Source organism: Salvelinus sp. IW2-2015, linkage group LG23 (assembly GCF_002910315.2).
Source record: "Salvelinus sp. IW2-2015 linkage group LG23, ASM291031v2, whole genome shotgun sequence".
NCBI lineage: Eukaryota > Metazoa > Chordata > Actinopteri > Salmoniformes > Salmonidae > Salvelinus > Salvelinus sp. IW2-2015.
Window position 1 is genome coordinate 47,312,710 of NC_036863.1, and position 17,848 is coordinate 47,330,557.

General features: G+C 43.3%; 1 protein-coding gene across 2 annotated transcripts in view; it reads right to left on the bottom strand.

Moving 5' to 3' along the window:
* Nucleotides 1–356: 356 nt before the first annotated feature.
* Nucleotides 357–17,848, bottom strand: part of st6gal1 (ST6 beta-galactosamide alpha-2,6-sialyltranferase 1) — a 131,130-nt gene continuing 113,638 nt past the window's right edge. For both annotated transcript variants that reach the window (XM_023968806.2, XM_023968807.2), the window contains exons 8-9: nucleotides 12,712–12,886; nucleotides 357–2,625 (exon numbers count right to left, since the gene is read on the bottom strand). In XM_023968806.2, coding sequence (XP_023824574.1) covers nucleotides 2,363–2,625; nucleotides 12,712–12,886 — 438 coding nt within the window. In that variant the 3' untranslated portion in view covers nucleotides 357–2,362. The remainder of the gene's footprint in view (nucleotides 2,626–12,711; nucleotides 12,887–17,848) is intronic.

The window sequence follows — 17,848 nt, forward strand, 5'->3', positions numbered from 1 at the left end:
GTCAAATTCTCTAAAACTGCGATGGAGGTGGCTTATGGTAGAGAAATTAACATACAATTCTCTGGCAACAGCTCTGGTGGTCATTCCTGCAGTCAGCATGTCAATTACACGCTCCCTCAAAACCTGAGTCATCTGTGGCATTTTGTTTTGTGACAAAACTGCAGATTTTAGAGTAGCCTTTTATTGTACCCAGCACAAGGTGCAACGGTGTAATGATTATGATGTTTAATCAGCTTCTTGATATGCCACACCTGCCAGGTGGATGGATTATCTTGGCAAAGGAGAAATGCTCATTAACAGGGATGCAAACTAATTTGTGGCCAAAATTTTGGACAAATCATCTTTTTGTGCGTATGGAAAATTGCTGGGATCTTTTATTTCAGATCATGAAACATGGGACCAACACTTTAAATGTTGCATTAATATTTTTGTTCAGTGGTACACATTGATATCAGGGTGATAGAAGTCCCAAAGAAACCATGAAACAACATCTGTAAACATTCTAAAAAACACCCCTAGCCATGGTCTAAAAATAACAAAAACAGCCTTACTTTCCCAATATTGTGGCAACATTAGGAGAATGTTCTGTGCTGGTTGGGAAATGGTGCATGTATGGATAGGCAGTGCTACAATGCACACTCCAGAAGCACATTCATTCAGTTGGTTTAACAAATCATCTGAACACAAATTCAAAATCAATTACATTATTCGGATCATTCTTACTATTGAACATGTATCAGCAACCCTACCATATAGGCAATGTTAGCAACCATTTTGTGCAATATTGGGTAAAAGCGTTTTGTAACGTAGGGACGGCTAACGTGTGGGCAGTGTTACCGAGGTGAGCAGTGGTTTGCTATGAACAGGAGTCACATTAATGGTTAATTGTCACTGTAGAAGGATGACTGGGGTTGTCTGAGCAGGATGGTATAGAATTAGCTTATGAGTGCAGAATGATGAGATGCTATGACACTTGACACGTAACAGGCAGGGTTAGGGGAGAAAGGCTGGCAAACATGGACAGAAGTGCAACAACAAGGGGTTTGACTGTCATTCTACTTAGTTGTTCAATATTATGACATCAATGATTCTAAATCTATAAACCCCCCTTGGAGGTGTAAAATATAAAGTTATTATGCATCTCAGTAAAAATGACAAATAAAGCATTATTTGGTTCTCGTAGAGTAGGTAAATCAGTGCAGTCCTAGCAATCCTTTCTTCATTTGATTAGATCAGAGTTGCCACTTCGGATGCAGACCGGGTTTTTTTATTTGCCAAAACAAACTTCTACTTTTAACAAACTTCAATTTTTTCTTCCTGGAAGGAAATACAACAATCCAGTTATTTTGTTCACCCACAAAGGGGCATTAGATGCCCAAGAAATCCTCAGCCAGTCCAGAACAACTGTTCTCAGTTCTCATTGGTCCATGGTGGGCTGGATGTTTGGCTCATTCATGAGTGAGAAGACTGCTAGTCTGGCTAGTCTCTGTGAATGTATGTGTGTGTGTGTGTGTGTGTGTGTGTGTGTGTGTCTCTCAGTGTCACCGCACGACCTCTGTGACCCAATGTATCTGGTCCATGTCTTGATGAGGTAATCTCTGGGTCGCCCTTAGTTGTCACGCATCATACTATGAACTCCAGTCGCTTCCTTCAGTTAGCCTTCACATTTCGCACGGGGATTTATCTCCATCAGGTCTATGGTCAATTATATAGCATATCCAAGAGATGCCACTCTTCTTCCCAGAGCTTCATGCAGTCTCCTCAGTTTCTCTTCAAGTCCATTTTCAACTAGTCCACATAGGGTACAGGTTCGGTGTGTGTATGTGTGTGTGGTAGTGCAGCAGAAGGCAGGCATGCAAAGACAATCTTCAGTAATGAGAGAGGAGCTGCTCTCTTCTCTCTGTCCCTCAGTCACAACCTGAGAGACAGAGACAGGACAACAGCGCCTCACAGTGGAATGACTACGCTTATAGTTTATATACACATAAGGACAGAGGGATYTCGGCAGAACTGTGAGTTTGTGGGGTTTTTGCAGACAGTCCATTGTATGATGTATGTGTGTGATTTCTTGTTTGTGCTGTCACAAGGAATTCTGTGCACCTGTGCGTGTTTGAGCGAGTAAAGGGTATTTACATTAGTTGCAAGATTCCATTTAGTTATGGCAATGTCAAACATGTATGCATGTCTTTCAATGTCCATCAGTCCATGATTTAGAGATTGTCTGAAGGGATTGCACATGATAAAATAGTCAGTTATATTGTTATACATGCTGTGCTTGTGAATATGATTGTGTTTTCTGTATTTACCACCTGTGTGTGGTCCCGTGTGTGTTTCTGATTGTAATATGATCTCTCTTATTATCTCAGTCAGTGCTAGCCCCCCGGGTGCAGTTGAGAGTGCTGAACCCAGGCAGGGTGACCCGTCCGTGGGTGTAAATGTCCCTGTCGAGCCCCTGGTTCATCCTCTTGACCAGGTTCTTCTCGTAGAGCAGGGGGTGGTAGGCCCCCAGAGTACAGGCTGCGTCGTAGAAGCGCTGGTAGTAGTGACACAGTTCCGTCTTCCTCTGAGATGGCAGGAACTCATACACGTGTACTACCTCACACAGGGACATCATCAAAACTGTACCTGGAGGAAGGGGAGAGGGAGGGGGTTTAGTTGAATGTAAACTGGGTCTAATCTGGCTCAAAGGACCATAAAGAAAAAATGTCCAGGTTGGATTGTAATCTAGGTTAGGCTCAGGTAGTATATTGCCGCTATTGTGCATCGATCATGATGCAATGAGGAGTTGAGGACCCCTGATGAGGAAGGGATAGGAATTAGGGCTCTGCTATCTGAGCTTAATGAGCCCGACACTTTACATCGGGATAGCGCAGGATACCCATATGGAAAAGTAATATATGGGCATATATGGCCTAATATAGAGGGGCTTGCAAAATTATTCACCCCCTTGGCATTTTTCCTATTTTGTTGCCTTTTTWWAAAAAAAWTTGGGGGGGGTTGTATCATTTGATTTACACAACATGCCTACCACTTTGAAGATGCAAAATGTTTTTTTATTGTGAAACAAACAAGAAAAAAGACAAAAAAACGATAACTTGAGTGTGCATAACTATTCATCCCCCCCAAAGTCAATACTTTGTAGAGCCACCTTTTGCAGCAATTACAGCTGCAAGTCTCTTGGGGTATGTCTCTATAAACTCATCATCTAGCCACTGGGATTTTTGTCCATTCTTCAAGGCAAAACTGCTACAGCTCCTTCAAGTTGGATGGGTTCTGCTGGTGTACAGCAATCTTTAAGTCATACCACAGATTCTCAGTTGGATTGAGGTCTGGGCTTTGACTAGGCCATTCCAAGACATTTAAATGTTTCCCCTTAAACCACTTGAGTGTTGCTTTAGCAGTATGCTTAGGGTCATTGTTCTGCTGGAAGGTGAACCTCCATCCCAGTCTCAAATTTCTGGATGACTGAAATAGGTTTCCCTCAAGAATTTCTCTGTATTTCGCGCCATCCATCATTCCTTCAATTCTGACCAGTTTCCCATTTTGACATATCGATGACTGGGTTTGCGCCTAAGCTAGGTAAGGCCATAGAATAACAAGACAAAATGTCACCAGATAATATTCTGGTTTGAACTTATTGATTTATAGCTCCTCTGAGGTAATATTTTCTACTCCGTTTATATGGTCTATTCCCTGATATCTCCCCACCCAAGTGTTATATATTGCAGAGTTATAACTATGCTAACGCTAGCCTGTCAAGCCTATAGAGTTGCTACAAGCTTAGTGGCTCAGTATTGAGATGGCTGTACTGGGTTGTGGTTCATGAAGTTATTTAAAGGTTAAAACAAGCTTTCTTATATGTGTATTCATTTTTATTGAAACTTAGTATGTGAGTTTAATATAAGCTAGTATGACTGTATTAGCTAGATAGACTGTATTAGCTAGTATTTCTGTACAGAGATTGTATTGAACATAGAATTAGAATTGAAGATCAAAGAAGATCCAATCACACTGGGGGTCTCCAACTAAGAATTCACATATAAGGATAACAGGCATTGTGTCAGAGATACATCGCCTGTAAAAAAGAGGCTACTTGTTGTTCACCCCAACCAACACTTCCGGATGGGAATGGCCCTTCTACTCATTCGAATTCTATGGGACAATGGCTGTGGTACAGTATGTATATGTACAGTGCATTCGAAAACAATTCAGACCCCTTCCCTTTTTACACATTTTGTTACGTTACAGCCTTATTCTAAAATGTATTAAATTGTTTTTTACCCTCATCAATCTACACACAATACCCCATAATGACAAAGCAAAAACTGTTTTTGAAAATTGATACAAAATAAACAACTGAAATATCACATTTACATAAGTATTCAGACCCTTTACTCAGTACTTTGTTGAAGCACCTTTGGCAGCAATTGCAGCCTCAAGTCTTCTTGGGTATGATGCTACAAGCTTGGCACACCTGTACAGTAGCGGATTTAGTTATGGGCGACATGGGCAGCCGCCCTAGGCGGCATCTTGCCGGGGGTGGCACGGGGCACCTGCACGTTTTGGTGACAAGCTTTGGTGACATTTGCGCGATCGGTTTTCTATCGCTCATTTGCACGTCACGTTTTGGTGACAAGCTTTGGTGACATTTGCGCGATCGGTTTTCTATCGCTCATTTGCACGTCACGCSAATGATATCATGTCACCTTGTGGGACTGTGGGTCAATTAACCTTGTCGGAGTGGGCGCCCTGATTCTAGTTTGTGAGCTAGGCAGGCTACTGCCTGGGAAGGTCTCCCACTCAGAAGAACGAGATGGGGAGAGGGGCTGGGGTAGGTTGACCTCAGATCTCAACACTGGGAGCCAGTTTGTGCCATGTGGGGCTCACACATTGAACCTTTGTTGTGGCTGATGCTGCTAAAAGTTATGTCAATGCCACAGGTTACTTTGGCATCTTACACAAACTGTACACCTTGTTTTCAGCCTCCACACACTGATGGGCCATCCTGAAAAAACATCACTTTGAAGATGTGGACTGAGACAAGGTGGGAGAGTAAAGTTAAGAGTGTCGAGCCACTGAGGTATCAGGCAGCAGCAGTGAGAGGCACTGATTGAGGTGAGGGATCAAACCATAGACCCTGTGATAAAGATTGAGGCCCAGTCCTTGTCAGAGGAGGTAGGATCATACCGCTTCAGCATCTGTACAGTGGTGTGGTATGACATCTTGAGCCAGATCCAACATGTGAGCAAGCTGATGCCGTCTCCCAGTATGCATGTGGATGTTGCAGTCAGTCTTCTCAGAAAGACAGAGAGAGGTCTCAGCAGCTACAGGGCAACGGGCTTTATGACTGCACAAACGTCAGCCAAGGATATTTGCGAGGGTATTAATGTAGAGGCCGTTCTACAACAAAAAAGTCTGAGGTCCACAAAGTGGCACTTTTTATATGAATCATTTGATGAGCCTTTGAGTGATGCCCTGAAGAAGCTGGAGGTGACATTTTTCAATGTTGTTGTAGATGCAGCAACCTCAGCCCTTCAGGAAAGATTTTCCACATTGGAAAATGTGGGAGAGAAGTTTGGAGTGCTGTCAACCTTCCAAAGTCTCTCAAATGAGGAGCTGATAGGACAATGTGAGGCCCTTAGTATGACACTGCACTATAAAGAACACTCAGACTTGGACGGCAGAAAGCTTGCACAGGAACTGAAGAACTTGCCTGACTTGCCATCGAAGACCATGACCCTGCTTGAGCTGCTGATATTTATGCACGAAAGGGAGCTCTCAGAAATGTATCCAAATTTGTGCTCTCAGAATTTGTCTAACTCTTCCAGTGACCGTAGTTGAAGCAGAGAGGAGCTTATCAAAGCTGAAGCTCATCAAATCCTGCCTGAGGTCCACCATGCCACAGGAACGCCTTAATGGCCTTGCTGTCATCAGTATTAACCATGCAATTGCTGGGCAGATTTCTTATGATGTAATTGATGACTTTGTAACAAGGAAGGCAAGAACAGTCAGGGTTTAGATGGCAGTTGTGCAATTTAGTTTGTGTATTTCTTGTTTGAAGTGCAATAGTGTAATAATCAGGTTATCTTCTTTATTCTATTTTTGTATTTGTTGTCACGCTGGTATAAAGGGATCGGGAGACAGGCGCAGGAATGCGTAATATGTTTTTTTATTATTACTCAAATTACAGCGTGCCATGTAAAGTCATGGGGACGAAGACCAAACAAACACATATACAAAACACTGTTGAAACCCAAACAAAAGAGCGAGGAGTACCTCGAATAAATAACACATGRGCACAATGATTAACACACGGGACAAGACCCGTAATCATCTGCACAATCCACAAGGGCACGGAAGCCAAAACACACAGCACAGGCACTCACACGACCAACGGACATAGTAACAATAATCGACAAGACAATGGTGAACCAAGGGCACACTTATACAATTACTAATCACTGGGAATAGGGGCCAGGTGTGCGTAGTGAAAGTTCCGGGATCCGTGACATTTGTGTGATATAGGATTTGTGCAATTTATTTTTATTTGTGTGTTTTTTGTTAGCATTAGGGTAATAGTGTAATAATTAGATTCTCTTTTTATTTGTATTTATATACWAAAATTTGTTTCTATTCATCTTTGTTACTTATTTTTGATATATATGAGTCTTATTCTTGTATATATTTTTATATTTAAATAGTTTTAAATGTTATGATTATGTAATTGTGTTGTTCCAAATATCTGAATAAAAATTACAGTTAGTGCAGAATGGTGCGGAAAGGGAGGGTTCGCCCAGGGAGCCATACAAGCGAGAACCTCCACTGCACCTGTATTTGGGGAGTTTCTCCCATTCTCCCAGATCCTCTCAAGCTCTGTCAGGATGGATGGGGCTGCACAGCTATTTCCAGGTCTCTCCAGAGATAGATCGGGTTCAAGTCCGGACTCTGGCTGGGCTTCTCAAGGACATTCAGAGACTTGTCCCGAAGCCACTCGCGTGTTGTCTTGACTGTGTGCTTAGGGTCGTTGTCCTGTTGGAAGGTGAACCTTCGCTCCAGCTCTGGAGCAGATTTTCATCAAGGATCTCTCTGTGCTCTGTGATCTCTCGTTCATCTATCCCTCGATCCTGACTAGTCTCCCAGTCCCTGCTGCTGAAAAACATCCACACAGCATGATGTTGCCACCATCATGCTTCACTGTAGGGATGGTGCCAGGTTTCATCCAGATGTGACATTTGGCATTCAGGACAGAGTTCAAACTTGGTTTCATCAGACCAGAGAATCTTGTTTCTCATGCTCACCACTCTATAGAGCTGCTGCCTCTGCTGTCTGACAAAAATCACTATTTTAGTAGTCCTTAAAAGTAAATAAGACATACTCTTATTTTCAGGTTGAGATGGCTCTCAAAGCAACTGCTCTCTATCCCTCTCAATCACACTGTCTTCTGTCTATTCACGACACTCGAAGAAGGCGACGCTATAGAGGCCGGAGTGCGGGATACCTAATGAGACTAAACTGGATGAGCTCCGTTCGAGACTATCCTATCAACGGGATCTGAAGAACTGTAATATCCTATGTTTCTTCGAGTCGTTGCTGAACAAGGCCAATTTAAATCTAGCTGTTACTTTTATACATCAGCAGGACAGAACGGCTGCATAGGGGAACGTTAGAGGAGGGGGTGTGTCACAAGGATCTCAAAGTTCCTGATTCCTGCTTACAAGCAAAAGCTAAAGCAGGAAGTACCAGTGACTCGCTCAATACGGAAGTGGTCAGATGAAGCGGATGCCAAGCTACAGGACTGTTTCGCTAGCACAGACTGGAAAATGTTTCCGAGATTCATCGGATGGCATTGAAGAGTTTACCACATCAGTCACCGGCTTCATTAATAAGTGCATCGACCATGTCTTCACCACAGTGACCGTACATACAATTGAAGTCGGAAGTTTACAAACACCTTAGCCAAATACATTTAAACTCATTTTTTCACAATTCCTGACATTTAATCCTAGTAAAAATCCCTGTCTAAGGTCAGTTAGGATCACCACTATATTTTAAGAATGTGAAATGTCAGAATAATAGTAGAGAGTGACTTATTTCAGCTTTTATTTATTTCATCACATTCCCAGTGGGTCAGGAGTTTACATACATTCAATTAGTATTTGGTAGCATTGCCTTCACATTGTTTAACTTGGGTCAAACATTTTTGGTAGCCTTCTACAAGCTTCACACAATAATTTGGGTGAATTTTGGCCCATTCCTCCTGACAGAGCTGGTGTAACTGAGTCAGGTTTGTAGGCCTCCTTGCTCGCACACGCTTCTTCAGTTCTGCCCACACATGTTCTATAGGATTGAGGTCAGGGCTTTGTGATGGCCACTCCAATACCTTGATTTTGTTGTCCTTAAGCCCCTTTTGCTACAAACTTTGGAAGTATGCTTGGTGCATTGTCTATTTGGAAACCCATTTGCGACCAAGCTTTAACTTCCTGACTGATGTCTTGAGATGTTGCTTCAATATATCCACATAACTTTCCTGCCTCATGAAGCCATCTATTTTTGTGAAGTGCACCAGTCCCTCCTGCAGCAAAGCACCCCCACAACATGATGCTGCCACCCCCATGCTTCACGGTTGGGATGGTGTTCTTCGGCTTGCAAGCCTCCCCCTTTTTCCTCCAAACATAACGGATGGTCATTATGGCCAAACAGTTCTATTTTTGTTTCAGCAGACCAGAGGAAATTTCTCCAAAAAGAATGATCTTTGTCCCCATGTGCAGTTGCAAACCATAGTCTGGCATTTTTTATGGCAGTTTTGGGGCAGTGGCTTCTTCCTTGCTGAGTGGCTTTTCAGGTTGTATCGATATAGGACTTGTTTTACTGTGGATATAGATACTTTTGTACCTGTTTCCTCTAGCATCTTCACAGGATCCTTTGCTGTTGTTCTGGGATTGATTTGCACTTTTCGGATCAAAGTACGTTCATCTCTAGGACACAGAACACGTCTCCTTCCTGAGCGGTATGACATCTGCGGGGTCGCATGGTGTTTATACTTGCGTACTATTGTTTGTACAGATGAACGTGGTACCGTCAGGTGTTTGGAAATTGCTCCCAAGGATGACCCTACTTGTGGAGGTCTGCAACATTTTGATTTTCCCATGATGTCAAGCAAAGAGGCACTGAGTTTGAAGGTATGCCTTGAAATACATCCACAGGTACACCTCGAATTGACTCAAATTATGTCAATTAGCCTATCAGAAGCTTCTAAAGCCATGACATCATTTTCTGGATTTTCCAAGTTGCTTAAAGGCACAGTCAACTTAGTGTATGTAAACTTCTGACCCACTGGAATTGTGATACAGTTAATTATAAGTGAAATAATCAGTCTATAAACAATTGTTGGAAAAATTACAGAGCACTTTTCAGCATTTGCTGTAAGATCGATGAGAAACTCCATATTGCAAATGTACGGTCCCTTACTAAACGTCCGCAAATGTTTGTAAAATTTGCCGACGGCGGCGGGCCGTGCAAAGGAACCACATCTTTCGGGAAGTCATCGAACGAAGTCTCTCGGACATATAAACATTTATAAAATGTTCAAATTTTGGTCATTTTTCCGCTCTCCCGGTAAATTCCACCAGATGGCGAATGGAATCTTATTGCAAATGTACAAAACATCACCAATCACGACATGGCCATTTCTTCTAAACGGAAAAGACTTCGAAGACGAAACTTGGTGAGCATAGGTTTGGACTAATGTGCTGTTAGCCCCGAAAAAGATGGTATCGAGGCCTCAACGCTTTTTGAATTAAGGCCATTTTTCTGTGATTAAAGGTCAAAAACGAAAATAGAGCTCGATACTTCCTATAGAAGTACTTGAACCTACGGTGTCAGGAAAAAAAGAACCAGCCATTTATCTATCGTAATTAAGAGAAATCGTACAATGTACAATTGGTGATGCTCAAAGAAATGGGTTTTTCCCCCCCAAAAAAAGTTACTGATCCAGATGCGGTGTGTTCAGACAAATGCGTTAAGGTGGGTTTCGGAGCTCTGCCAGATTTCTGTGATTTTCTGTGATTTTCTGAAATCACACACACACTCATTCAACCCTCTGTAAATCAGTTAGTTCTTAACGTAAAGACTTAAAACTCAATTMTCTGTAAGAGCCTACCCCAAGGAGGATATGTATTCACTTTCAGCTTCCTGTGTCAACCGGAAGTGCCTTACATAGGGGCTGTTTCGAAGGGTTAAAAATGTTAGATCTTTCCAAAACTTCATGTGTGTGATTAGGCAACCCTCATGAACTGTAAATTAGTCATGTCTCCCAACAGATTTCCAAGAAAAACTCACACACACACACACACAGCAAGGACAAAGTGACACAGTGTGGGGCTTAGACACACAGAGATTGCAATAGTTACCTTAATTCGAACTATCAAAGAACCGTTAGACCTAGAGCTCTGAAACTTTAGAAACCTGCTCTAGAGCTCAAGTTGATAGGGCGTGGTAAGTTATGTGGCTCTAGAAGGTTCTCAGACCGAGAAACAGCCTCGTATATTTGCAATAACTTCAATTCAATTTGACAATCACGAAAATYATGACATTTAGAAAAGTCCCAGAGTCGCAAAATTAGGTGCATTGAAACCGCCTTGGCCCATAGCCCAACTCCAATGTTTCTGTCCGATGGCTCATTCAAGGACCCCGTAGCAACGCCCAGAAAAAGTAGATTTCAGCACCAATTAAGGTCATTGCTCGGGCACCGAATGACCCATCGAGCCAAAACTCGGGATTCGGGGTCGTCTCACATAGGCCTACACATAATGTCAGAACTGGACCCGCAGCTAGAACGTAACTACGTGTTTTACATTTTTATTATGGTTTAAACTGAAGGCGCTGTGAATTTTGGGCCTGCTCTGAAATATGTGATAGTTGGCTTCTAAACGAGTTGGAAAAAGTGGGTGTGGTGTCAGTTTGTATCAGTTTGGTGTCAGAATGATATCTAATTGACTGATGGACGGTGACTTGCTGACTTTTGTACATTTGCAATATGTTTAAACAGTGATAGACCATCACCAAATTGACATTCTGAAATCAACACCAACGAGCGATGGAGAGAAACCAGAATCACTGCCTGGCCATCCCGAGTTCATCGGGCCAGTCAATTTCGCATTCCTGCAGTTTTTTTGAGCATGTCAAATCCATGGTAAATGCCCATTGAAACATATTGCAAATGGACAGCCGGGCGCCTGGTGATTGGAACGGGTAACCAGGAGCACATTTTTAAATGGTTTTAAATTATTGGTTTAAAACCAAGAATGAGATGAGACTGAAAGTTGAGACTGAAATAAGGTGACGATTAATATTGACTGCTATTGATGTAAAATATTACTAGGTCTTTAAGAGTTTATTCGGAAGATAACTGCTCTATAAATATTATTTCGTGGTGCCCCGACTTTCTAGTTAATTACATTTACATGATTAGCTCAATCAGGTAATATTAATTACAGAGAAAGGATTTTATAGAAAGCATGTCATGTCACTTAATCCGGCATAGCCAAAGACACGACACCATCATCCCAGACACCCTGGACCCACTCCAATTCGCATACCGCCCCAACAGATCCATAGATGACGCAATCTCTATTGCACCCACACTGCCATTTCCCACCTGGACAAAAGGCACACCGACGTGAGAATGCTGTTCATTGAATACACCTCAGCGTTCAATACCATTGTGCCCTCCAAGCTCATCACTAAGCTAAGGATGCTGGACTTCCTGACAGGACGCCCCCAGGTAATGAGGGTAGGCAACAGCACTTCCGACACGCTGACCCTCAACACGGGAGCCCCTCAGGGTGCGTGTTTAGTCCCCTTCTGTACTCCCTGTTCACCCACGACTGTGTGGCCATGCACTCCATCACTATCATTAAGTTTGCAGACGTCACGACGGCCTGATCACCGATGAAGATGAGACAGCTTACAGGGAGCAAGTCAGAGACCAGGCAGTGTGGTTCCAGGACAACAACCTCTCGCTCAACGTCAGCAGGACTAAGGAGCTAATCGTGGACTACATGAAACGGAGGGCCGAGCACTCCCCCATCCACATTGATGGGTCTGTTGTGGAACAAGGTCGAGAGCATCAAGTTCCTCAGTGTCCACATCACTAAGAAAGTATCATGTTCCACACACTTCCCATCAGGAGGCTGAAAAAAGATTTGAGCCTTAAATCTCTAGCCACCCAAGTCATAGACTGTTCTTTCTACTTCCGGATGGCAAGCAGTACCGATGCACCTCGTCTGGAACCAACAGGACCCTGAACAGCTTCTACCCCCAAGCTATAAAACTGCTAAATAGTTAATTAAAAAGTTAACCAAAAGCTACCCAGAATATCTGCAAAGACCCTTGTTGCACTAATCTCTTTTGACTCATCACATACGCTGCTGTTACTGTTRATTAGTTATCCCTTTGCCTAGTCACTTTATCCCTACCTACCTCAATTACCTCATATCCCTGCACTTTGACTCGGTACTGGTACCCCGTATATATTTTTCTCTCTGCAATGTTTGGAAGGGCCCATCAGTAAGCAGTCTACACCTGTTGTTTATGAAGCATGTGACAAATACAATTTGATATGATTTGATAGACTATTGAGTTCTACCCCTGATCTGCCTTGATCTCTATAATGGTAAACAAAAGGTTAGTAGAATTCACTGTATAGTTTACCCAGCAGTCCAGAGGAGGGCGGGTTCTTCTGGATAGGCTCGGCCATGTTGTCCTGGATTCGCTGCCAGAGCTGCCACTCAAAGCTGGGGTGCAGGATGTAGAAGGGCTGGAGGGGGTGGAGCCTCCTGTACCGCTGGTACTGGGCGAAGATGGGGTAGTCAGTCTTGTTGTACCACTGAGAAAGGGCAGTGGGTGGGGATAAGGGAGATAGAAGAGAGAGGAATGGAGGGGTGGGGAGGAGAGGAGATGAGAAAGCAAAAGGGATCAAGTGGAGAAGAGAAGAAGAGGTTTTTGTGTTGGTACTTTCTGCCATGTTGTTTAAATTGAATATTCAACAACATCTACCGCTGCCTAGTTAGGATTCGGCACTCTCACTGTCACAGGCAGGTTCCATTCCCAGTCAGGGAACTACTCTTTTACGCATTATATTATACTGTGTACACACTACGCTGTATTCTGTTCAAGTAAACATAGATATATTTCCCCCCCCCCTTTATTTAACTAGGCAAGTCAGTTAAGAACAAATAATTTTTTACAATGATGGTCTAGGAACCCTTTTTCAGGGGCAGAACAACATATGTTTTACCTTGTCTGCTCAGGGATTCGATCTAGCGACCTTTCGGTACTGGCCCAACSCTCTACACACTAGGCTACCTGTTGCCCCTAATTTGATATTCATATTCGTTTTTCACATTAATTTTTCACACACCTTACGACACACATTTATTTCTTTGGATGTGAAAAGTGGTAGTAACATTGTAAACAAAATGGTGGACTCATTTATTGAACCTTTATTTAAGCAGGAAGTCATCCTGAGTCGACGGTCTCTTTCACAGATAAGCCCTGCATGATACGGAGGACCAAAGCTGCCGTAATTAGAATGAAATGAATAAATAGATAAATGCACACAAATAAATAAAAACATGAATAAGTAAATAAATCCACACAAATAGATTTTAAAAAACAAATAAACACATAAATAGATAAACAATGATTTAAATAATGAATCCCACTTTCTTTAATTGTATTCATTTATATTATTTCTTAATTTATTTCTGTAATTCTTCCTCCAATATGATAATGAGGGGGTTCAAGCAAACATATGTGGGTGGTATCTAACAAACCATTGCTAGATCAATGCCATGGCTCATTGATCAATTTCATTTGACTGGGCTGCGTTCAGTATGACAGAACGTGTTCAAAGTTTAAAGGCCATGTCTCACATTAGCACCCCCCAAACAATAATGTGTAGCACATATAGGTGTGTATCAATATGAAATCTCACTTTTGGGATGGAAATTGGAGATAAAATCTATTATATTGTAATGACCTGACTAGTTCATAAAGGAACAATTGTCCAGACAGAGGGTCGAGTTTACGAATTGACGGTTAATTAACCCAACTTCACACAGGCAACTGTTTGGCCGTAGCCCACGCCAAATAAATGGAGGATACCCTATGAAACAACCGTGACCGTCTCTTGTGAAGGCCAGATGTAAAAGATGGCTAAACCTGGTCTTAAATTCCAATGCTCCATCCCCCTGCCCAACCCTGCTCCACGCCACTCCGCCAACCATCAGGATGCCCGGCATCAGAACATTCAAGGCATTCCTGTGATTGGCAGATAGCAGGTTGATTGGRATGGTGAACCCCGAACACTGGGTATTGGTAAGTACAACACAACCAACTAATAGCCTAACACATAACACACAGCTGTCTGTGCTGGTCGCTACACAGCCCCCCCCCATCACAAACAAAGTCACTGAAGCGACCCGGAGGTCTCCTTTACCTGCGTGGCCGTGATGGTCCTCTGGATAAGAGCGTCTGCTAAATGACTTAAATGTAAATGTAAATGTAATGGTCGCAGATTGTCCAGATGTGAAACAGGGGGCTCCATCCGTGGCCGGGGGCTGCCCCTCTGGGACCCAAAGGATGAAGGCAGGGACATGGGGGACAAGGATGCGGGAACAGGGAATACAGTCCGTGGCTCCGGGGACCCACGCGGTGACACAGGGAGGGAGACTGGGGGAGTGGGCTGTCTGGAGCCTTGTCTGCGACACCTGGGGGTGGGTGCCTGGAGAAAGTCATTGCCAGAGAGGGAAATTGTGGGGGTCCCTGGGGTTTGGGGAGAAGAGGCCCCTCTGTATGGGGCTAACCTGTCCCGGTGKAGTGCCACCTTTCTCCCCCTGGGAGCACCCGGTAAACAACCTCCCCTACCCTCTCCAGGATGCTGCAAGGTCCCACCCAGTGACTGTCCAACTTGGGGCATCTGCCTTTTTTTCCTCAGGGGGCTGTAGACCCAGATCAGCTTCRCAGCCACAAAGTGCCTTCCCCGGGTGTGCACGTCATAGTTCCTTTTCTGCCTCACACCTGCATTCACCAGCTGCTCTCTGGCGAAGGTGTGGGCTGTCTCCAGGCGGTCCTGGAGTCTCCGGGCATACTCCTGCCCTGGGGGAACATGAGGGCTATCCAGGGGCCGACCAAACGCCATCTCCGCAGGGGTGCGGATCTCTCCCCAGCATGAGGAGGGRAGGCGTGCAGAAGGTGGAGTCTTGGACAGCGGAGCGGCATGCCATGAGGACCATAGGCAGGTGCTTGTCCCAGTCATGCTTGTGTTTGGTAGAGACTATTGTTCCATAGAGGGGTTTTAGGGGAAATTAATCCCTCTCGTCTGAACAGCGCATGCGGTTTGCACCATGCCAGGACAGAATGTATAATTAAAAGGTTGTCTGTGATAGTTTTTATAGATTTCCTGTCCCATTTGTTAAACAATTCTGCCACAGTGTCCTCATTTACCTCAAACTTTTCAATGTTCAACCATGAAGGAGAAGGACCATTGTCAAACCTCTGAGCCAGAAATCTAGACTGTGCAGCCCAGTAGTACATTCTGAAATTGGGGAGGTTTAAGCCCACTTGACCGTAATCAAGGGTCAGTTTGTCCAGGCTACCTCTAGGGGTTTGACGTGCCAGACAAACCGTCTGGTCAGCTTGTCGACAGAGGAAAATAATGTTACGGGCACAGGGATGGGGAGAGATTGAAACAAATATAGAAATCTGGGCAGGACATTCATTTTAATTACATTGATTATACCCAGTAGAGTGAGAGGTAAGTCCATCCATTTACACAGGTTACCCTCCACCTTTTGCAACAAGCTGGCCAGATTGAGTTTATAGAGGTTGTTCAGGTTACCATCCACCATTATGCCCAACTATTTTACATTTACATTTAAGTCATTTAGCAGACGCTCTTATCCAGAGCGACTTACAAATTGGAAAGTTCATACATATTCATCCTGGTCCCCCCGTGGGGAATGAACCCACAACCCTGGCGTTGCAAGCGCCATGCTCTACCAACTGAGCCACACGGGACCGGGACCACAACCGACCAAATATGTGAAGCCCATAGGTGACCATCTAAAAGGAAACGTATGCCTAATGTTATGATGGTTAAAGACAGACAACGGTAAGATTTCGCTTTCATCAAAATTGACCTTATATCCAGAGATAGAACTATAACACTGTAATAGGTTCTGTAAGTGAGAGAGGGAAAGTTCTGGGTTAGTTAGAAATAAGATAAGGTCGTCCGCAAAGAGTGATAACTTATGGGTATGGGGGCCCACCTAAAAGCCATGTATGTCAGGGCACGTTCTAATAGCCTCAGTCAGTTCAATGGCGAGGGCAAAGAGGTGGGGTAAATTGGGAAACCTTGTCTGTTCCACCTATAAAGAATGAAAGAGGAAGAAGTGATCCCATTGGTAGCAATCCTAGCTTTAGGAGATTTGTAGTGATTTAATCAAATTTACAAACGCGGTGCCTAAACCAAAGCATTTTCGGCGTCGAGGGAGACTGCGACACGAGGTTAGCAAGGTTAATTATATTTAAAAAACTTTGAGTTTATTAGAGGACAATATATTAATTATGAAGCCAGTCTGATCTGGGTTGACCAACAGGGGGAGACATGACTCCAGTCTCTTAGATAGCATCTTGGTGACCAGTTTACAATCTGTATTAAGGACAGAGATTGGTCTATAGGAGGCGCACTTTAATGGTTTTTCCCTTTCTTGTGAATTACTGACACTGGAAAACAGTTTTAAGCACCTCTGTAAAGTAGGGTACCAACAGCTCCTTAAATTCTTTATAGAACTCTGGAGGGAAGCCATCCTCCCCAGGGGATTAATTAGAAGGTAAGGATTTAATCGCCTCCAACAATTCAGGGACTGAAGACTGTTTCCTCAGGCACTCTCTGTCTTCCTCTGACCGTCATAGGGAGATCGAGAGAGGAGAGAAAAGAGTCGAGATCTGATAAGATCATCGCTTGATTGGGAGGTATAGAGGTCCTCGTAATATTTCTTAAAAGTATCATTAATTTCAGTAGGGTCGAAAGATATCTCATTAGTAAGAGTTTCTAAAGCATTAATTGTCCTACTACTTTCCTCTGCTTTCAGTTGCCATTCCAATACTTTGTGTGCTTTCTCTCCAAGCTCGTAGTAACGCTGTTTTGATTTAATGATGGCCCTCTCAGCTTGATACGTGTTCAGAGTACTATAGTTCAGGTTCTCTAGCTCAGAGATTTCAGATTCAAGGACATTCAGTTTCGCACTGTGTTTTCTCTTCAACCCTTTAGTATAGGAAACTTTCTGTCCCCTCAGATAGGCTTTCAATGCGTCCCAAAGAATGAAAGTGGAGGGTTTGTTTGTCAAAGTAAAAATATTGATCTGCTCTTTTAATAAATGCACAAAATCCAGGTTGCTTCAGGAGTGTAGAATTTAGTCTCCATCTACAGTACTGTGCAAAAGTTTTAGGCAGGTGTAAAGTAATGCTGTAAAGTAAGAGTGCATTCAAAAATAGACATGCTAATAGATTATATTTATCAATAAACTACATGCAAAGTGACTGAACAGAAGAAAATTCTAAATCAAATCTATATTCGGTGTGACCACCCTTTGCCTTCAAAACAGCATCAATCATTGTAGGTACACTTGCACAAAGTCAGGGATTTTATAGGCATATAGTCAGGTGTATGATTAAACAATTATACCAAACAGGTGCTAATCATCATCAATTCACAAGATGGCGTAGCAGTGAAGACGTGTTTTTGTTCGTCCTCTCGTGTACTTTGTATTTTTCTTCTTTTTTG